Source organism: Plectropomus leopardus, chromosome 17 (assembly GCF_026936395.1).
Source record: "Plectropomus leopardus strain MGB_pleo_1.0 chromosome 17, ASM2693639v1, whole genome shotgun sequence".
In the NCBI taxonomy this organism is placed as follows: Eukaryota; Metazoa; Chordata; class Actinopteri; order Perciformes; family Serranidae; genus Plectropomus; species Plectropomus leopardus.
Genome location: NC_142192.1, coordinates 14,925,329 through 14,948,631, shown reverse-complemented (window position 1 = coordinate 14,948,631; position 23,303 = coordinate 14,925,329). Strand labels below are relative to the sequence as shown.

Here is a 23,303-nt window from a genome sequence, read left to right as displayed (position 1 = left end):
CTTAAAAACCCCAACTAATTATGTGTATCTCTTTTGCTTTTTAAGGGATTACTGGTGGCAACAATATTCTGCTTCTTCAATGGAGAGGTAAGCACTCTACATGTTTTTACATATATTAGCAGTTTGGCTTTCCGGCAGTGTGCTGCTAATACACAATTTTGAGGAGAGTGAAAGAAAAAGTTTAATATTTTGGAAATTGTGCACTTATTTGCATTTTTTCTTTTTTGGGGGGGCAAGTATTAGATGAAAAGATCCATTACATTTTCTAGTCTGTAAGCCAAGTATGAAACTAGAGCTACGAGACAGCAAGCCAAGCTTAACATTAGGCTAAAAGCAGGGGTAAACCGCTAGCCTGGCTCTGTCTTAAAGGTGGAGATTTCTATCAGCACTTCCAAAGTTTACTTATTAACTATGTATATCCTGTTTCTTTAATTACTGAGCCATAGAAGGGCTGGTGGATGTACTGTACAATAAAGCTCTATATCCATGGTAAAATTACCAGAATCTTCTGCACTATGGGGCCCATAGAACAAGCAGACTAAAGCGCTGAGCGTGGTCTAGTGCAGCCCAGCAGCTAACTTCCACCGGCTGTCTAAGTTCCAGTTAAGTGCTCTGCAAACTTGTTTATTACCATTAAACACATTTATAGAGGTAGTATTCCATTCACATAGATTTATTGCTACTGGTAGCTAATCCTTAGTGTGCAGCTCAATTTGTCAAAACACCAGCAGTGAGCTTATTCACTCGCTGAAGTATCGGCCTTTCCATCATAAAAAATTTTAACCCCCAATACAAAAGTAGCTTGGAGTGTACGCACAGGAAGTTTGAGTTTTTACGATTCCTGCATAGCATTCCTATAAGAATATCTCATCTAGGAAAAGTATCATTTTTAGAGCCATGTGTGACAAAATAACGCTGTGGTCCTGACAGAGCGATTGCTCTTTTATAAAGGTCAACCTGCATATGTCACTCAGAGCTGTTCAGCCAGGGAGCAATACAACCTCTCATTGCTTATGACATGAAGTATAAGACATCAGACTCCATCAGGCAAAACATTTTCATATTTTGTTTTCCAGGTCAGATCTCTGGCATCTTACATCTGACAGCGTCAAGAAGTGACCCAAACACTGACTCAGACACAGGTTTTGGCATTGAGTTAAATAGTAAAATAGTTGTGACTTGACAGAGATGCTACCTCTGTCATTAGTCCAATTGTAGCAGGTTATAAAGCATTGGGCTGCTAATCTCAATCCAGTGCTGCAGCAGTAAAAGCTGAAGGGTCATGTCAGGTGAAGAGTGAGACAGTTTATAAATGACTGTGAGGTTTCCAAGCCCAGCTGGAAATTGACTCTCCTTTCAAGTCCTCCTGTCAGCCTTTTTAAGTCTGTCTGCAGCTGTCTGACTGAGCATCCTTAACTTGGTTCAAACACAAACCAATGTGCAAGACTTCCATCAAAGCCCAGATCGGGGGTTAATGGTGTTGCAGAGACCTTTCTGCTCTAAACACTCATTGTGTGACAGAGGCTTTCAAACTCAAGGTTGCTGCAAAGCACCAACAATATGTGTTTTAAGGTGGAAATAAGCATTTTAGCGGGTCTCCATGTTGGTGTGAATACCACAGACAGATGAGGCAGACATCCATTTCTGTGTGTTTAAAAGTAATATGCTAGGGTTCAAATAAAAAGTGAAATTCTCTGTTATCCATAGAGATGATGGGGCTGTTAGCAGCAGAGCAGCAGATTTAAATATTCAGCATGGGGTGTCTGAAACAGAGCAATCTACTGTGCCTGTAAAATAGGTCAGGTATTAGCTCATAGACAAGCAGCCGCAACACGACAGCAATGCAAACAATGTATGGAGAACAAACAGTGTGTGTAGAGCGTGTGCATAAAAGGGACAAGCCCACTTTCAGGGTGATGCCGGGTCAACTCCCGCACAAACTATCACAAGGGAATGAGAGGGTTTGTGTGCATATGCATAATGACCAATTCAGCTCCCTTAATCAGGACATGGGTTTCTGGGGCCGGTTTCAGTTCTGTTCTTTGATTTCAAGGCCAAACTGCACAGACCTGCCTTGTTTCTTCAATGGAACCATTGTGATGCCAGGTCAGTGAGACAAACAGCTTTCATGCTGTATTTGTGACATCAAGCAAGACGTTCTACATGCGGGCTGTAAGCCCAGGCAGAATCCGGGCTGCATTTTTTACCATTTTATTGACAAAACAAAACAAATAAGACTTTAATCCTAAAGCCCCGCGTCCATCTAACAAAGATATACTATATTCTGGGCAGGGCTTGATCAAAAATAACCTATGGGCCACATGGGGCAAAAATAAACCTATGGGCCCTAATTGACAACCTCAAACCAAACACTGAATCATACCAAAAAGACAGAATAGGTCGATTTTCACATATGTTAAACATGACTGGCCCAAAAATGACATTCCCACTACACAAAAAACCCACTGACACCCGCTGACAACTGGCTTTGTAATGCAAGGGGAATGCATTCAATTGGCATTCACATCCGGGTCAAATCACTCTGAAGTAGTCACGGGTATTTATCGCCTCCGGCTCCAATTCCATTGATGGGAACATGCGCCGCCACTAATTACCCTCTGTCTCCACTTAAGCAGCGCTCAAACATCGATCCAAACCAGTCTACACCGAGTTTGAAAGAAGAGACTTAAAGTAAGAGATAAATAAAGAGAACCACCGGAAAGTTTTCACAGACCTCTGTCTATGCTGCTTTCTACTGTTTACCTGTTCTCCGGTTTGTCTGTCTTAGCAAACACAGTAATTACAACACAGCTTGAGGTTAAGAAGAGAAGAAGAGAGAGCAGGGTAGTAATCGCTAATTTCTCCATTAAAACCATGAGATATCTGTGTTAAGAAATGCTTCAGATTGATTTTAAAGTAGACAGAGAAGTGCAATAAATTAGATTATAATAATATTTGGCATTTCTATAGTTATTGAGTGCTCAGCGGGTAGCCACAAGGAGTTGCTCTCCTTTTGTTTAACTTTATTGGCAATGTACGTGAACTGCAGGAGGGAGTGTAAAATTTGGAACATTCAGTTCTCTCAGGCATTTGAGCTTCTTGAGGATGAAAAGTTTGAGTTTGTGGTTGTCATTTTGAAGTTTATTAAACTTTTGAAAAGGGTAACCATCTTCCAGGGGATTTAATTTTTAAATTGCAGTTTGTCCCACATTCAAGACATTTCTTTATTTCCTGAGAAAAATCATCCAAGGAAAAGTATTTCACATTTGGTTGGCCCATTTGAGCGCTGCAAAGATTTGTCTTGATACCGTTAAATGGCTCGGCAGAAGGTTCCTCATACACCCCATTAGCAGTTGTAGAGAAGAATTGATATGTAATGAGATGATTAAATTGCTCAATATAGATTGCGTCTTTTTTTTCCCTTTTACATCATGATGATCTGGCCACATGCACAACTTGGCTGCATTCCAAGAAATGTGACTTTGGTGTTTACATTTCCTAACTGGCATCTGTTAACATGATCGAAATGTGAGTGATTCACACATGCTGCAGCAATAATGCTTGCGTCAGTTAAGGTAGCCGTCAAGTTAAAATTGTCACAAGATGGTGTTTACATTACTCACATTGCATGTGTTACCACATTTTGATTTGCATGTAAATTCGGTGGTAGTGTCTCCGAGAAATTACATTTATATACAACTAATTTGAAACAGCAAATATGTTTGAGAGAACATATTGTCAAACAAATTACATTCTCTATTAACATAATAAGGAAAAATGTTACTAATTAACTTATCTGGCAAGTTGCAAAAATGCTGATACTGACATGTTTTAGCATAATGTTTGCTGACAACATGTTTCATTTGTTTTTGACAAAAATAGGCAATATTTCCAGATAGTATTCATTCATAGTGATTGCAGTAGTTTTTTTTAATATCACCTTTTTAAATAAAATTTTAAAGTCTCCCTCCACTCAAAACATTTTTTTCTCATGTTTATGCCCCCTATAATGTCTGACCTTGACCAACTGACTTGTGTCTGTGTTTGTCACTAGAGAGGTGTTTTCACATTTCTCTACTTAAGGGGGCAATATATGTTTATTTACCTAACATCTGAGATTGAAATGTACCCGGGTCAAGCTAAATTAGGTACGTCACCCATACGAAAGCCATCTGCTGTCTATTATGGGGAACAGACTTCGAGATAACAGTCAAAAGAACCTAAAACCTTCAGCGCAAAGCAGACTTGTTTGTACAGAGTTAGAATGGTAGAATGAGCAGTTTGGGGATTTTAACTGCTATCTACCAAAAACCTCATCACATATTATCTCACGTAGCAGATATTATATGTTTAACACTAAAGCTGTATCAGCTGTTGCCAGTTAGCCCACATAATAACAAGGTAACAAACAACATATATTAGCAAACGATGCAAACTACACTAAACATTCTGGTACATCTGCTAATCGCAGATTTTGGTGCACAACAGACTTCTCGTCTGGGTCTGATTGATGCACAAACATGAATGGCTGAATCTATTATATTTTATTTTATTAACCAAAACAAACAAAAAACGAAAGTGACAAAGTAAAAACAACCTGTTCTCATTACGAAGTCATGAAATACTGCCGCTTTTGCAGTAATTTTGGCATAAGATCCCAACACTAAAAGCCACCTTTCGTGCCTGTGTGGTATGCCACCCGGTGGCGTCAGCAAAGAACACAGCCAGACAGACCCATTCACGGCATTATGTTACACCACTGGACAACCGAAGGGCACCTATTGCGGCAGCACGATATGTGGACGGGGGTGTCAGTTTAGATGCCAGACAGAAGCTGTTGCGTCCACATTATATGCTGCTGGATAGCATCAGGTTAAAATGGTTTTGGTAACTATGTATTATAAGCATGCACAAAGGTCGGATGGGTGGGAGGGACAGTGGATGAGTCCAACAGACCCCTGACTTTCATGTGGGATTCAGAAGTTTGCTTCCCTTCTGAATATGATCCTAAGCATGTGCTGTTGTCCCGGCATTGGTTGCCATGTGCTTTTGCTGCCTCAGCATAACCACATGCATTCAATGATGTGCTTTTGTTGAAATCACGGTAGCAGTATCCTGGAACTACAACACCAGACGCAGAGAGATGCCTAGAGCGTAATGTAGACACAGAAGTCCACTGCAAAGTGGTAATATGTGACTACTTGGGATGAGAATGTGTTGGTAAAACAGAAACAATACATAAAATTAACACAAGGGAAAATAGTAAATGAAAAAGGATACACAAGCCAATTCCCACACAAGCCAATTCCCACCATATAAAGCTGCAACCTGTTTCCTTCAAGGAAGTTTTTAAAAGACCTTAAAAAATGTTCAAGAAAGGGAGTGCGTCTAAAGTAGCACCATTTAGAAGCTCATTTTATGCCCAGGAAGTGTAAAAAGAGAAAGCAGTTTTACCAAATTTTATGCGCTCCTCTGGGGGAATTTAAAAGAACACAGTTTGAAGAACAAGTGAAATAGTTGCTGGTATGCAAGGATAAAAGACTTGAGATATTAGCAGGCAGTTTAACTAACAATGCCTTGGAGCTTACATCATTGATTATGCCTAAAGGCACTTCTCGTAGTGAGGTAGCAAGCAAGATTTGAAAGCACTATGTAATAACCCATCTCCATAACCCATGTGTTTGTGTGTGGTCCAGGTGCAGGCAGCTCTAAAGAGACAGTGGATGCAGTACAAAACCCAGTGGGGTCAGAGACGAAAGGACCACTGCTCAATGCGCTCCACGTCCTACACAGCAACCTCCATCACTGAGGTACCCGCCTTCATGTACCACCATGACTGTAACAGCGAACACTTGAACGGGCGCCACACTGAGGACTCAGAACTGGTGGCACTAAAGTCAGGAGAGGCGTACGCTTGAGCCACACCAAGGACAAAGAGTGAAGCATTGAGAAAAGCTGAAGAAGAGCAACTGAGCAACAGAGATGTACAATAAGAAAGGAAAATCCGGGTTTCCCGGCAGATCTCAGTGATTAAATCTCACAGGCTGATGCCAGTTTGTTCAGTAATGATACAGGTCCGAGAAGAAGGAGCTCACTGGTATGGAGATGGATTAGCTACAAGGCTGACACTTCACTTTACTTTACATTGCTGTCGCGAACTTGTGATGTCAAGAACTTGTGGCATGAGACAAGAGCTGCTTTTGACACGTGTCACTTCCTAAAGCTGCTAAAACTGTGCACACTCACAGTGACGAAGGCTTGTGCTGGCGTGGAGACAGAAATGACTGTGACTGTGATGACGGAGAGGGGGGCGGTGTTTTCTGTATGAGACGATAGCACTGAATGTGACAGTGATGATGGTGTTGTTTCTGATTTAGAGGAGGTGGTGAATCATGTTTTTGATGGTGCCATGATGATGATTTTTAAGGTGATGTAGAAGAACCAATCCTTCCTAGCCTCACCTATACCAAAGGGTACTGTATGTTGGTCACAGCTATGAAGGGGCGCACCATGTCCAGCTGAGCACAGACATGGTACCCTGAAGCTAAACACAAACACACATGCGTGCACACACACACATACACACACACACCAACAAACTTCAGACACCTGATCATATGTGCCATAATAGGAGGTCAAATTTCAAAAGACCCTCTGCGTTTGAAGCTCTGGAATTATGTACATAATATATGTTCACCATGTTTTATTTGAAAAAAAAATGTTTTAAAAGGATTTTATTTTTGTTTTCTATCAATATTTTATTCTTGCTGATTCCTAAGTACGTGCTACATGTGTGTCCTGTGATGCTGCACTCCTAACGGCTTTGTTGTTTCCTGCGGTTGCTATATTTGTGCCGATTCTGAACATCCCAGGGCTAAGAAGCAAAAAGAAGCAAAATGCACAATATATATATATATATATATATATATATATATATATATATATATATATATATATATATATATATATATATATATATGAATAAAAAAACTTTATTTTGAGGTTGAACAGCCACAACAGTTGTCTCACTGCATATGAGTCAAGTATGCTATCAGTTGTTGCAATGATTCTGATGAACAAGCAGTTTCTCTGCAGCGGGAAGCTGAACTTGTTCACAGTCATCCTTTGTCATGCTCACAATGCCTTTAATCTATCTCCTGTTTTTTTAAGCGATATTCTGTCCTCTGTGCATATTTAGTCATGAATTTTGTAGCATTTGTATGAGTGAGCATCCAGGGCAGAAGGAAAGGTTTGCTAAAGATCTTAAAGGCATGTTCACATCTTGCTCGTGATTTTGCACAGACAGCAAACATGAATAATCTACTCTTTCTGTCCTAAATATGTTCATATTACTTACATCATATTAGTTGTTACTGTATTGTTGCCTTGTCATAACTGTGCCACCAGATTTTGAAGGATTTAAGTTAAGAGTCTGGATGGCCATAGTGCATTTAAGGGCCCTGACACACCAAGCTGACAGTTGGCCATCAATCAGTGTTACGTTGTCAGTGATGGTCGCCCTAGTTTTTGCTGTTAGTCAAGTGCTGTTGGCATTAATCGGCCTTTGTTGGCCGTTTGTCAACTAATTCAGCATGTTTAATTGGCATCGCGGATGGCAGAGACTTGGTGAGTGAAATAACTCTGATTGGTAGTTCAGCTCAGTGTACGAGAAAAGAAATCAAAATGAGGAAAGCAAACAAACAGCTTAAGTCAAGATGGCTTGGCATGGAAAGAAACTTGTTATATTCAGTGAGTTTGTTTTTCAGCATGAATGTTTCGGAATCATTTGTGTTATTGTCTGCCGTTAAGAGGTATTTCTTACAACATCACATTGTGTTTTGTCTATGTGCTAACTAGCTAACTAGCTAACTAGCGTCTTGAATCCGTCCCGTCAGTCTTCTGGTTTCCCTTTTAATGGTGACGACTGACTACCGCAATCTGCTGCTATGGAGAGTTACTTCTTCTCACTCAGGTGCAGAACACAGGTGCTGGTTGGCCATTTGCTGTAATCTCTGCGGTGTTTTCAAGTGCAACTTTGTGGCCGAGACACAGGTGACGTGAGGCAACACAAAGTCGGCCTTCATTGCTGCTACTGCTTTGATGTCGGTTTGGTGTGTCTTATTCTAAGTGTGAATACAAACAAAAGACCATCCTAAATTTGCTTTTAAAAAGCCAGCATTTAAAAGGCCGCCAGTTCTGTTGAAGGTTGGATTAATTCTGTTGATTGCATTTATCTATAAAAGTTACATAAAAATTCAGACAGGAAAATCTATTTATCATCCTACAGCAGAGCCAAAAATGCCTCTAGCTGGCTCAGACTGCTGTGATAAGTTTGTTGTCACTTTCCGAGAAAAAAGATCAGAGAACTAAAATCTTTGTAAAAGCCTCAGAGAGGTATTTTTGCAGAAGGCAATTGTGCTGTTGTTAACAAACTCCATGAAAAGACAAAACCAGTTCCAATATAATATCGTTTTTTTCGGAAAACGATACGATATTTGCCAATATAACAAAGTCTGCCACGATCCAGTCTCAATTTGATTCGATATGAGGTATGATATGAGACGATATCACATGCCCATTAAACACATTCTGTTACAGAAGAAGCTGAACCCTTTACTTTACCATAACAGATAACAAAAACACATAATTGATTATAAATATTTAAAACTGGTTCATTCTGTTAGAAAACCCTTTTTGGAAGAAATGCTTTTAATTTGAACCCAAGTCAATCTTTTTTCTAAAACTTCAGGGCCGTCTGGCTCAAAGCCTTGCAGGCAAACTTCTCCCAACAGCCATGAAACATGGATTAACTAAATAATTTGATGATACACCCAGTAGCTCACCTGGTACAACTGGTGCTCCATGTTACAGAGACTTGCTGCAGTGGCGGCGGGATCAATTTCAGTCTGCGGTGCTTTGCTGCATGTTGCGCTTAAGTTGTCCTATATAAAAAGAGTAAAAAATGATGTTGTTAATCTCCTTAACAACATCATTTAACAAAAGTATAAAACCCGTCTCAATACTAACCGCTGAGGTTCACAGACAAAACAACTGTCTTTTGGTAGTCACGTTTCCCCCACATATACAACATGCTAACGTTATTAGCACAAGCCTATGGCATTTTACATTGCAAAATTTGGCCTAGCAGCTAGCAGACTTTTTCTTAACTCCTCTACAACCTTAATAATTTACGCATATTATTCACACTTTCTTTACTCACTGTTGGTTTAAGTCACTGCATCTCTGGACAGAACAGATGGGTTGAATTTTCTTCTTCAGGCTAACATTGTTGAAATTGAGCTGCTAATGTTGTTGTGCAGTTAGCAGAGTGAGGCAGGTACGTCATGAGTAAGGCTTTTGTTTACTAATGACGTGGGATGTGCGTTGTCTGTTGACCCGTGGTTTCTCTAAAAAACAAATACTTCCACACTGCTGACTTAAGGGCCGTTTTCACAGCAGACATTTTGATTTGTCACAGCAGGAAAAGCACAGGTGAAAATGATAACATAAACAATGGCTCAGTTTCATTAACTATCCCAGCAAGCTGTTCCAGTTAGCCGTCATGCACCATACCAGGCTCTTTCCTAAATGGAATGCAGCTTTCATTATTGTCCACGTGCTTTTCCTGCTATAACACTGAAAAATGTCTGTCATGAAAAAGGTCTACTCCAGAGTAAATAACGTCTTCTTCACTGCTTTCTCTTGGCTGCTTACCATAATCTGGCTGCTGCTGTTAAGACTATAACATCCAAAAGAGGATGTTATGGATTGATGTTTTCACTTTACATCAATGATACTGAATCGTTGCTAATTGAATCGATATACTGTGACTCTGGCACTGAGCATCAAGTCAATTTTTTTCCTAATAAAGACATACATCTATTTTAATAGTATACTATAATAATAATAATAATAATAATAATAATAATAATAATAATAATGAATATGTTGTCACACAGACTGGAGTAAATAGTGTGTTTGTGCGTAGGATTGACTCAGACTAAACTACAATGCCCATCTTTATGACAATGGAGAAGCATGTCAACATGTGCCACTGTGTGGCTCCCTGATTGATTTGAAATAGTTGTGGGACGATAATAGACTTGGATGCACAGACATAAGTTCACTGTTAGTCTTTTCATGGGATTTGCTTATAGAAATCAATAAATATCAACAGACCTTTGGAATCATTTAAAGTATCTTTTATATTTTAGAGTAATTATAACCTATTTTGGCCATCTTAGATGTCACTTTTAGTTCTATTCACAGACTACTGTGTTATTAAATGTTGAATGTCTGGTCATTGTATACGTGAAGCTTTTTAGTCCTTGTCAACTGGAATAACAAGATTTATGTGAGCCATATGAGATATTAGAGGGCTGTACTGAGGTACAGTTTGAAATGTATTTTTTCATGGACCTATAAAGTAAAGCATTGAAGTTAATATTTAGCGTGTGGGAAAACATGATCAGATGTATTATGAAGGTTAATCTGGGAATGGATGGGAAAACTCACTACTGCAAGCTAATAACATTAAACTGGTCTAATTAGATTATCAAACTAAAATCAATAAGTTATCAAAGTCAAGGACAAGCTCTTTACTGGTGACAAAGTTGCAGTTTACAGTGAGTCTTATTTTGTAGCTTCACTTACCAATTCCCTTAATATTCCTCTTGAATAAAACAGACATTTGGACCTATCGCAATACTATATTTCAGTGAATTTTGTTGCTAGCCAGGCAGGGTCTGAAATTTACTTTTTCTCACGGCCTTTGCTAAATGAAAGAATAACATTGATTGGATTTCCATCCAAATGTTGCTCAAACTTAACCAAATTCAGCAAAACAACATGTAAATTCATGCACTTTTCAGTCCCCTGTTGTTATGCAAATATTGGGAGTTGGTTCATGGAGATAAGCAGTTGGTGGCGCCAAGGCAGAGGGAGCAATTATATCATCATCTATTCACTAAATTTGTTTCAATTGCGTTGTTTCTTTTACCTTTTAACAAAACACCAACTGTGACACCTCCTTCAAGCATTAGAAACCTTTTTTTGCGATGTTTGATTTTTTTTTTTTTTTTTTTTTTAATTTTAGTCATTTCCACTCAGGTTTTTTAATGCCCGAATATAAAATGTATACAAAAACAGATATATAAAAACACACCTATTTAGATAATTTACACATCAGCCAATGTAGAGAAGGATGTCATTCAATGTTCAAAATATTTACACAAAAAACACAACATGAATGAAGAATTCCATCATGGCTTTTTGGGGAGCCCTGTTTTCTGTGGTTAGGAAGTCACTATACACATGGTAATATATTATCAATACATTTCAATTCTTATTGAGAATACTTAGCTGGGATTACAAAAAACAGTGGCTTAACACTTGTCTGTTTTGAGCACAGTCATTGTCTCCCTCACTGGACCACACACTCACCAGCACTGAGCCATTCCTTTACACCAGGGGTGGGGAACCATTTCAATTTTAATTAAGTCCTCCGAGGGCCATACTAAATTTATGAACATTCAATTATTAGAAATAAATTACACTCCTTCACAAACTCTCAAGGCACTCCTTCACCAACTTCTTCTGCATGAGGTTTCAGCTTCTTGGCTATTAATTCACTCACCACAAAACTTGGCATCCTAACTTTGTCTCTGTCAGTCTGTGGTCCTGTGAAAGCTGATTGTTGGACACCCCAACTCCGACGAAGAGCGTTAAAACTTATTTATCCTTTCGTCCAGTTTAGCATGTTTCGAGCTGTAATGAGGCGCGAGACTGGCCTGTTTCATCACTGCCAGCGTCACCCCGCAAACCAGGCAAAGTGTCTTGCGTTTTACTTAGACAAATAAATAACCGTTTGTCCATTTCTCCTAGAAAACGCGGCATTATGCATCCACCTTCCTTCCCATGGCACTTGCCATGACGCTTGATGATATCGCTTGTCAATAAATCCCCAATGTTATCGCGCGACGGCACGTAACCTCACGTGTTGTGTTCACTGACCCTGAACCTGACTCGGACATACATAGCCGTCAGGGTTATCTCCGAAAAGTAATTGCTTGCTACATCCATGACTGAGACACGTTCCCCACCCCAGTTTTAGACAAAATTGATACGTGAAGTAGACAGTGGAGTTGATACAATAATGAGGGGGTTAGTATATGTGCTTTTTTATTGGTGGTTGTTGGTTAGAATTTGGTGAACTTCTACTGTCTATCAAAACAAGTTAGGTTTAACCAATACTAGTGATGCTTTTATATGGCAGTTGCTAGCAGCTTCCAAATATGTAGCTCTGTCCAAAATAGGCTAATCTCATGAAAAGCATCTTTCTGTTTATTTTCGTTGTTTGCCAAAGTGGCAAGACCTGACGAGGATTTATTCGCATTTAGCAGGTGATAGGTGCTAATTTCAGGCCCTGTTGCCACTTATAAGGAAGGAGTGACAATCAATGAGAGAATGAAAGTAAAAGTATTTTATTTATTTTGCTATTCATCTTCCTCTTCATCGTTCAAATGTTGGTTTGTCTTGGATGTAGAACACATTGTAAGACATACTATTAATCTTTTGGGTTTGGAGAAGATAGATTCTGTATATTTTTGAAGATAGATTTCTGTATATGTTCATGCCCATGTAAATACGAGCAGCCACTGTGTATATGATAGATTTTTGCACTGTGAAATACTCTGACAGCTATTTTTGTTATGTTCCTGCCATCAATTCTGGCTTGTGTTCGTCTCCTTCTCCCTCTCAGCTCGGACTGCTCATCTCAAAGCTGATTAAAAAAACCTGCATTTTGTAAAATCTAAACTGATATGCATTTTGTTTGTTTTTTTGTTTCATTTTTTAAACCCATTTAGCACAAGAATACATTAAAGATTCATAAAAGAAGCAAATAGCAATCAGAGAAACAAGCTGCGACATGTGTTTGCAGAGGAGGAAAAAAGATGAAAGAATTGAGATGAAAATGGCCAATTTGCACACTTATCTGTTCATAAAAGGTACTTTTCATTCCGTTTTTTTTTGTTTTGTTTTGTTTTGTTTTTTTGTTTTTTTACGATTTAATGAGATTATGGACTCTAAAAGGATAATACTTTTTTTTATTTTTGTTTTAAGCACAGAGGCACAAACTTTGTTTTGGAGCATTCCTGCAACGTTCTCCAATGATTCAGCAGCATTTTTTCTCACATAAACTATTCTTGTCAATGTTTCAGGGTTGAGAGATTTTGAATAATGGGTGTGCAGGGAAAACAAAGGAAGTCCTGCTTCATTTTGGTGTCTTTGTTACCACTCAGGCTTGGCAATGTCATACAGCCCCTTTTAATTCTAAAGGTTCGGCTCAAATCCCATACCAGCACCAGATGTTTGGGACAAGACAGAGCCGAGTGACACAATTCGTCTTGGAGATAGATCCCCTCACGCCCCACGACAAATTAACGTTGTTATCACACTAACAAGGCCAAGTTTTGCTCTTTATGTAAAAAAATTACAGCTTTTCTATAGGCAGCTAATGTATAATATGCAATTTCAGGCTCTGCTGAATCCTAACAGCCAAGAGAAGAAGACATACCATCCTCCTGCATATTCACAGGCCTTCTGAGTCTATGAGTTAATAATAATATGATGAAGTTAGACGTGCATGGAGGAGGTTCATTATTCTTGTGATAAATATTGTCCCATGCAAACAGCATCACATCAAATTCATCTATAGCAATCTATGAAAATATTCAATGCAAAGTCTGAAATTGTATGCAAACTGTATTGCATATGAAGGCAGTGATGGAAGAGTGATGCAAAAATGAAGATACAATGAGGGCAAAATCTCCATAATTGTCATAAATCATCTCGTTATGGGCTTTTCTTCAGCAGATTCAATGGAACGAAAAAAGCAGAAAGTTACAGAGGAAGAAGCCGTAAATTGCTTTGAACAGCATCCATCTTGGGAGCACATCAGCCTGGGAAACTTCAGGAAAATGTCAGCGGCTAGCTATTTCAGGCATTCAAGACCGTTCCCTGACAGCGACAATCTCACAGGACGTTGGACGAATCCAAGAATGTGTCATGTGTGCTCAGAAACCAGGCTGTGAAAGTGATCTTGTGCGTAGTTTTACTGCTAAAACAGGAAAAGACAGCGTTTCAGATCTTCATCTGCGCATCAAAGATGTTTCAAGGTCACTCGAAAGCATCACCTCTCCAGCTAATGACAGAGGCTGCTCAGATCACTGTCGTGGATGGTCATCTTTGTCGGGAATATTCATGTCCATTCATTCAGACTCAAATACTGACTGTGCAGTGAATCACATTCACCCAAGGCTAAGAGTGTTTTCCGCTGTCGTAGCCAGAAATTAATCACGGCCGAGCCTCGCTGCAGTCCACACGAGGATAATGGGAGAAAGGACACGTTTTACTCCGTGAATTTTCCCCCCTCTGCTGCCTTTTTCATTCATCCAGGTGTGGCAGAAGTTAATCTGGTTTTCTACTTGGCGACAGTGCACTGCAGCTCACAGTCACGGTCCATGAGCAAACATGCCCCGAGTGCTGAGAGACCAAAGATCGTCACTATATGGCCACAGATTCTCATGTTTAAACAGCAGGTCATATATACAGAAGCCAGTGTGTCTCAGGAGGACAGTTTAAATAACTGCTCATCTGAACAGTAAGTACTGACGTCATGCTCAGTTAAAATGTGTGTGCATGACTTAACAGAAGTCACACAATACTGCTGATATTTTAAGGTATATTTAGGAGATGTCAAAAATAATATTTGAAAAAAAGATATCTCTATCCAAAATGAAAACTAACTGCAAGCAGTTCATTTCAATTCGATTATTGCCTGCAGACATCACTGTTTATTTTTTTTACTGCGCTATTTGATGACACAGCGGTGTGCCTGAACAATGTGAGCCAAAGACAGTATTTCGAGCAGAAATTGCACATTTTCTGTGAAATCGAAGCGTATTTTAAGAAGACACAATGCATGTAGACATGATCTCCCAGAGGGTCAAGAACAGATGCAGGAAGATACCTGGTGTGTCATATGCAGACATGGAAGTCCACTGACAAAGCAGCAACATTTGACGAGTTAGGACGAAAATATGTTGGAAAAAATACTCAATGCTATTTACAACTTTAATAAAAAAATAAAGACAGCTCATAGCAATCCACCAAAGAGTTCACTCAACAGCAGGTTTCCTCCACATTTCCATTACAAAATTCCACACTTTTTCAAACCTTATTTAAGATCTATCATCAAAGCTCAACAGTCACACAGAGAGGAAATAAACTAAACGGTACTACCTGTACTCATGTTATTTTCCCTTTTTTATGAACGAAAACTGAAATAAAAGGTGATTTAATTTTCACAGCATCTATATGCAACCGTGTTTGTTCCTTCCTGTGTCCATGGAAACGATGATGGATACAGATGTACAGGTATGATTTCCATATGTAGAAAAAAGATAACCTGTTTTCTATTCGTAAATGTTCAGATGAGCCTTGATTATTTGTGATGCTATCTATGTATGTTTTTCAAGGATATTGCCATCTTTTCTATCAAACTAATTTGGATGTGGATGGAGCAACAGTTCTTGCCTTACATTTGAAAACGTTCAGCTCGCTCTGGCCCGCGCACTGTCTCATAAATTTTGGCTGCTCTGAACACCATTGAAAGCACTCTGCTTGTTTGATCAGTTCATTTTAAGAGGGACTGCATTATTTTTTTTTTTTTGAAAAACAGAATAGGGGCAATAGTCTAAAAACCTGAAAGTAAAAGTACCCAATAAATGAAGTAAGAACATAAAACAAACACCAAAAAGATTATTTAAAATAAATTTGAAAATCACTTCAGTGTTGATCAAAATAGTTGCCAGTTAGGGGAAGTAACAGCTGGGGAGTGATCCAGTGGCCACTATTTTCATTTTCTTAATTTTAGCTACTTATTTTAACAGGTCACACCGACCTGTTGAATTGAATATGAAAAATGTAATAAATAAATTATTATTAAAAAAAAAAAAAAAAAACAGCTGCCAATGAATTCTCAGTATTTTGACAATTAATGGATTACTTGCTGTATATATTGGGCAGTTTTATTTCTAACAATTCATCATATCTTTTTAAACTCTTCAAATGTTATTTTAATGCAAAAAACCTTCATTTGTTAAGTAGCCTATCTTGTGACTAAAGCTGTCAGACAAATACAGTGAAGTAAAAAGAACAATATTTCCATATTTCTGAAACGTAGTGGGGTAAAAAAAAAGTGGCAAGAATAGACTCATGTTAAGTACCTCAAATTTGTACTTAAGTACAGTTTTTGAGTAAGTGTACTTAGTTACATTCCACTATAAGTGAAATGTCCAGTTACTGTCATGATCCTGGATTCCCTATTTGTATACTGTAATCTTTGTTTTGGGGGGGGGGGTTCTGTTTGCTTTTCCTTCATGTATTCATTCATTTCAGACCATTTCCTGTTTTATTTTGTAGGTTCACTTCTCATGTGTCATGTCTGATTTTACTTCCCATCTTTGTGTGTTTTCCTGCCCGGACTTACTAATTATTCTGCCCTGCCCTGATTAGTTTCACCTGTCCCTCACTAGGTCTGCAGTCAACTCACCTGTTCTCACTACCCTATTTAGTGTTTCCCTCCTTGTACCTGCCCAGTTCCTCTTCTTTTGTTTGATCATCTGTTCATTTTCCCTTGTTTTCTCCTGCCTGTTAACCCACCCACCACGTGTGCATCTCATCTGCTTGTTTTTCTTCAATTATTGTATCTCACTAAATCCACCTGCCTCCTGTCCTGCATTTTGGTTCCACATGTCATGCTGCTTCAGCCACAGATGCCATTTCAGATGCAACTTTCAACAGGTTTCTAAGCATAAGATGGTTCATATGAGTAAGTGAGTTTTTAGCATTGCATTAGCAAATACATGTAATGTAACCCAATTACATCTGTGCTAATGTCATGAGAACACTCAGCACCTTCAAGTGGTTTGCTAAAACTATCTTTAAAAAACATACTGTAGTAAAATCTAAGAAATAATTTAGGTAACATGCATGCTGACTGACATTCTCAAGCCATACTTACATTATAATCAAAAATACAGAAAATAGAAAAAGGCAAATTTACTTTGGTCTTGCCATGGCCTTCAGCTTGCTTGGAGGGACACCAATGATGGTATTTCCTCTTGATCAATGTGACTTGTGGAATGTACCAAAATTTTAGAGGGGGACGAGGGGGATACATTGTCAGAAAGTCTGGGTTGAAGACTGTTGTTAAGCAGGTCCACTGCCCATTCTATAGGGCAGGGTTGAATTTAGTTCAAATGGCTTTTTTTTGCCATGGAAAACATATGTTTACATCACCAGAGAAAGAAATATAAACAAAACATAAGTACAGACCAATTGGACATTTATTCATATAGGCGACACATTGCTGCTGATGCAGTAACACATCTGACACACCCACCGAACAGAAGAAAACTGTCTATAGCAAAACGGTGCAAAACATTTTGAGAATGAACGTCACAGGACAAAGTAAAATGTGAATTTTAACTAACATGCTGTAATAAGAATTTCTGAGATAAGACAAAAAAATGTTTTACGTTTAAATTGGAAATAGAGTCCACAATTATTTTAATAAAAATAATTAATTTTAAGTTCTGAGGGATTCTAATTATTTTTTCATGGTGAAGTTTAGCTTAAGAGAGTCGGAATGGGTTTTTTTCCAGGTTTTACACGATGTATCTTCAATACAAAGTAGAGGACACTTGATAATATTATGTATTATACAGATATTATTCACGCATATTTATGCATGAAATGTCCTGGGGATGAAAAAGGCACAGATTTTGGCAGAACGGCCTCACTCATGTGAAGATGTCCCAGAGAAGCAGAGTACAAATTGTTTCTGGGTTTCTTTCAGGTGTTTTTCTGGCCTGTTTCTGTTTGTTTGGAGTCTCAGGAAGGAAAAAATGTGTCATAAGAACCTGAATCAAAATGTGTGTGTGTGTGTGTCTGTGTGTGTCTGTTTGCGATACAGTTTCATGCTGTGTATGCATGGGAGGATGCATGTGTGTGCAAGCTATAGTATTTGCACATCATGTGAAAGAGAGAAGCCCTGCTGTGTTCAGTGCGGCTGCCTCAAAGAAAATAAATCAAACCATCAATATCTCGTCTCACTCGGAGACTAATCTGCAGCATCGTCTCTATCTGCTCATGAGAGATAGGACTTTTGAGTCGTGATGGGATTTAACTGTAGTGGCTGCATTCAGGCATCAACAATAAAAGCACTTTTGTAGTGGGGCGGTGCACCACATGAAGGAAAGGACGATGCAGAATACAAAACAGAAACTTTTCATTTTGCAGGGAAAAAAAAATGTTTTTCAACTCATTATTTCATGATTAGCACATCGTCCCTAGAAGTATTAAGTGACTAATTTCAGAGACCATCATGTCATCTGTGCTGTGTTTTCAACATGATGCACTCACAGCACTATTCCACATTTGAAAGGCCAAGTTAATTTATTAACAAAGCCCAGAACAATCAAGATTTTTATTGGATTTTTAAATTGCACTTGATGGTGTTTGCGGCTTTCAGGAAATTGGCGTTCCCCAGAAGTCTACAGACAGAGGACTGGAGATTACCTAATGAAATAACTCTTCCTTCAAGATTACAACGCAACACTCATAAATTATAATCTTAAATGAGCTTTGCGTTTTTAAACCCTTTGATGTATTATTGGAAGACAATGTGTGATAAAAATCCAAGCCCTCTTGATTTAAACCCTTTGATATTAAGAACATAAGCGCCAACGTAATGCCCTGAAGCAGATCGCTGATCCACTTGTGTGATGATATTTACTGCCACATTAATCGTAGTATCCTATTTTGTAGTGAAGCAGGAGAATGAGAGTCCTGAGGCGTTGTGGTGGCTTAATTTGCAGAGTTTCAGAAATGAAAAAGAATCAGCGAGAGAGAGCACTCATGAAAAAAAGTAGGAGAGAGTCGTCTTGAACATAATGCTTTACAGTTGTAACACACACGTTTTCTCTTGCTCACATAAATGCCATCATGACTTTATCACGTCGACATATAAAGTACTAAACATTCCTGAAAAATGTCAGCTGGGTGAGTCCATTCAGCAGGGGATCGCAGCTGGAAAACCTGTTTAAAACAAAGTAAGTAAAATTAAGATATAGAGTTACTTCTCATTTAAAAGTGTGTTTGTCCATGTATCTGTTCTTTTTCAGTTAGCATAGTTTTGACAAGTCATGCATGCTAGTTTTGGTCTGTAAGGAACGCCAAAGCATGGGTGCCATTTGTGCTTCTTTCTACCAATATTATGTCAGTGAGATTTCAGTCAGTTATATGCTAAATGTAATTGGGGTTGTACGGTATTTTTTTATAATTTATTATGATGTTTTCGACATTATCTTATCACATTCTTGATATGAATCGAATGTACAAACAGTTGCTTGACAGAAATATATATATATATTTTTTTTAAATTTCCATTTAGACTACGTGTCTAACCCTTTGAAACCTGGATTGATATTAGTTTTCTTGTGCTGTGTTCAGATGCGTTTCACAAGTACTTAAGAACTTTGACTACTGAACAAAATGGGAAAAAAGCCATGGAAAACACGTGGGAAAAATGCAATGATTGACTTGGCAAGAAATGTCCCACAAAATGCAAAAAGAAGGAAAAGATTAAATGAAAAATAATGTGAAAAAGGGGAGAGAAAGAGTAAACTACTAGAAATCTATCCAAAAAAGAATTTAAAAATATTCAAATTATTTATTAATTTAATGATTTGTTTTAGTTTTTTTCAGGTCAATTCCCTTTTTTATTTATGTATTTTTTATTTTTTTGTGTGCTAACTTTCATGAAATTTTCTTTTACTAATTTCGTGTTTTTGGTTTTTGGGGGTCTTTAAATGTATTTTTCTCATTTCTTGAAAGAAATCAGGCCAATTTGTTCATGTTTCACAGGGTTAATGCTGTTATTTAGTTATGCTGTGAGCTCATGCTCAGGGTGCAATATTAAACTGATGGTTCACAGATTTTCAACCAGGTCTGTGTCACTGCGATGTGTGGAGTGTGTGCAGATGAACATTATTTAGCTTCCCTCAATACTGGCAGCACTGGGAACGCCGGTTTTCACATTTGGGTGGGTGCTTGCCTAAAAAGTTTACATGTGTGGGCAAAAATATATATAATAAATATATAATAAAAAATCCAAGAAGTGAAAAATGTTACAAATGTTTCTTGTTTGTCCTAAAAGCAAGGGTGAGCCTGTCAGTCCGCCCAGGGCTCATAACACGTCTTAAAAGATAACCGTCTCAGTCATGTCTCACTAATAGCACTTGTTCCCTCATTATACACTAATGAGATTTGTGAGGCAAATTATTAATTATCAGGGCCCTTGATAGAGTACATGCTGTGGCGGAGGAGAGGCTTCTATGAAACAACAATTTATTTCCGCCCTTCCTTCGTTTGGGGCTTAAACTCGACCACGTTTGAAAGCTTTACTGTGATTCAGCTCATTTCAGCACTCGGCAGCAGAAAAGCAATTATTCTCAGTGTCAAAATAATTACTCAAACAATGCAACGTTCTCAATCCTAGGGAAGCAGAGCATGTCAGTGCACTTTTACTTGTTTGTCTGCTTGTATATTGGTGGAGTGTTGTACAAATTAACAAATTAATTCCTTGCTGACAAAGTCTGATCCATCCGCATATTTTTCTCTATCCTCAAATGGACTTAAAATGCAAGAGGTATTACTCAGTGATGTGGAATGCTAATCCAGTCTAAACATTTGGTGCACATTTACAAAAAACAGGAGCACAGCTTTTCATGATCTTCTTTTTAAACAGGAGTCCATAAAGTGAGTTTTATGAGAATTTAGAAGAATTTGCTGTGAAATCAAATTGAAGGACACTGTCAACTCAAGGCTGTAGCTATGGAGAAAACATTGCTGGGGGACCGAATCTGGCGTCTGGGTCCCTTTAGAAAATAATTCTAAACATCTAAACCCATTTTCTATTGTATCTTGTATTAAGCAAGTACAGCTACTCTACTATATGAATATACAATAAATCAATAAAAGCAAGTTCACATATGCAGTGCAACATAAATGACTGACACCTCACTCAAACTTCACATGGTCATTCAGACAAATATAACATATAAAGACATTAACATTAGTTAGATACACCTGTGAGCACAATTTATTTTATTTTTTTTTTTAGAAAAGTAATACGAAATTTATTCAAACTAGTTGGGGAGTTAGCCCAGATAACTAGTGACATGTCATTCATCAAATAAATCTCTTTGCATTTAAACCAAAATACACTCCAATCAAACACTTTAATTTAATAATCAAACATAAAATCTCACAATCCAAATGTCTATAATTAAAAAGAAATAAATTTCAAGTCTAAAATTGAAAAGTAAATGTCCGTGATATCAAAGGAGGGCTCTGTAAGCGTGTGTGTATGTGTGAGTGTATATCTGGGCGTATGGATTTGGAAGCAGCTCTGTTCATTTCAGTTCAATTCAGTTTCTGTCCTTTACGTATTTCTGCTATAAGCCATGATAGCTAACAATGGCCATCAGTGATCAATTAGAACTCACAATCTGCCCATTTTCACCAGAAACTTTTTGTTTCCACACAATCAAATTTTTGACACCTTTTAGCATTTCATTTTACCACAATTACAGTTTAAGTACATTACATATTGAATTTGATGTTACCTTTGTAATGCAATTGTGAACGTTACATTTCAACACTGGGGGATGACACATATGAAACTTGGGTCCTCTGACCAATTTCTACATTTCGTGCATCAGTTTTTGGGCTGTTAGCTAGCTAATACACCACCGTAACACCACTTGGACCAACCACATGCAGAACTGCAGCATGCTGTAAAACTAGAAGCAGTAGTAATAATAATTCCAATTTGTTAAGATTGTTTTGTAACAGTCTAGTGGTGCCTTCAGACTTTTTTTTTTTTTTTGAAAAACCGGCCTGACTAATAGACTCATTTAAGTTACCTATATAAGTTTGTCCATCTTTATTTTCACTCGCCCAGTTTAATATTGAGAGGATTGTGTTCTCTTGGGTTTTGGGTTTCTACTTACAGTGTTTTCCTCTCCTGTGCTCCTGTGCTGCTTCTTTCTCATTGGCTCATCTACTCACCTGCCCTGCATCAGCCTCATTAGTCCCTTCCTGCTCCTGACTATTTCCCAACCAATCAACTCGCTGCTTAGTCTTCTGCCTAATTACCTTATTCCCCTCACCTGAGTTCCTCTTCTCTTTTCTCCAGCTGCACTTCAGCTCCTTCCCTATTAATATGTAAAAAAAAAACCATTTTGGGTATATTTGAAAATTGGGGAGGTGAATGTGTCATCACAATTTATGTTAGAATGAATGCACTGTGAAAGGTTTATTCACAGCTCCTGTTGAGTGTGAACAATAAGGTCATTTGCCTCATCATGCTGTCAGCCAAATTCTATCACTACTCAGCTGATTGAAGCCCATTATACAACAGAGTGTAACATTTAGACAGAGTGAATATCTGCACTGGAAAAGTTCACCAAACTGTTGTTTCAGTCAGTCTACAAAAATCTCAGATCTCACGTGTCTAAAGTGCAAGCATTACCTTTGAACCACAAATTTCAACATCTACTGTGCAGAAATACGGATATCCACCAGCATTGTAAATCTTTGACACACAGAGCTTACGGTGACACAGGCGAAAAACCAAAGCAGTTAAACTTAAGGGACCACGGAGCCTCGTTAAACGCCGGGTTAGCGGCCAAAGTTTCAGTTCCATCCAAAGGCTGTGTGCTTGCATTTTCCACGGAGCTCAAAGCATTTTATGAGTGGTCCCAGCTCAGCGGGTGAAGCACTAACTTGTTTCAGTTTTATTACCCCTGCAGTGTGAACTCATGTGAGGTTTGAATAGATACAGATTTCAGAGGCGTCTGGAAATGAGAGAGAGAGATGATTGATTGATTTTCTTGTGCGCTTTTTGTGTACATGCATTCTGTAGATGTGACCCAAAGGAAAAGATAAAATATGTTTACGATGAACTTTGCAAAACCTGGGTTAGCCATGCAGCACGGGTACAAATGAAAGACATGAGAGTGGCATCAATCCAACAGAACCTCTAAAGGGACATGGAAGGAAAAACATGATGAAACAGATGGTGGAAAAAACATTTTTTATGGTCATTTATTTTTTTTTAACCACCATCAAAATTGTTTTTCACCATCAGTTTTATTCTGAGGATTTCTTTT

At 38.3% G+C, this 23,303-nt stretch overlaps 1 protein-coding gene and 1 long non-coding RNA gene across 3 annotated transcripts in view; one reads left to right on the top strand and one right to left on the bottom strand.

The window, feature by feature from the left end:
* Positions 1-6,899, top strand: part of calcr (calcitonin receptor) — a 67,161-nt gene extending 60,262 nt beyond the window's left edge. For both annotated transcript variants that reach the window (XM_042506749.2, XM_088090208.1), the window contains 2 exons: positions 46-87; positions 5,697-6,899. In XM_042506749.2, coding sequence (XP_042362683.2) covers positions 46-87; positions 5,697-5,918 — 264 coding nt within the window. In that variant the 3' untranslated portion in view covers positions 5,919-6,899. The remainder of the gene's footprint in view (positions 1-45; positions 88-5,696) is intronic.
* LOC148186624 (uncharacterized) overlaps positions 1-11,934 on the bottom strand; it is a 43,505-nt gene extending 31,571 nt beyond the window's left edge. Inside the window, exons 1-2 of the long non-coding RNA XR_015779423.1 lie at positions 11,636-11,934; positions 8,844-8,942 (exon numbers count right to left, since the gene is read on the bottom strand). This is a non-coding gene — a long non-coding RNA (uncharacterized LOC148186624). The remainder of the gene's footprint in view (positions 1-8,843; positions 8,943-11,635) is intronic.
* Positions 11,935-23,303: the final 11,369 nt, after the last annotated feature.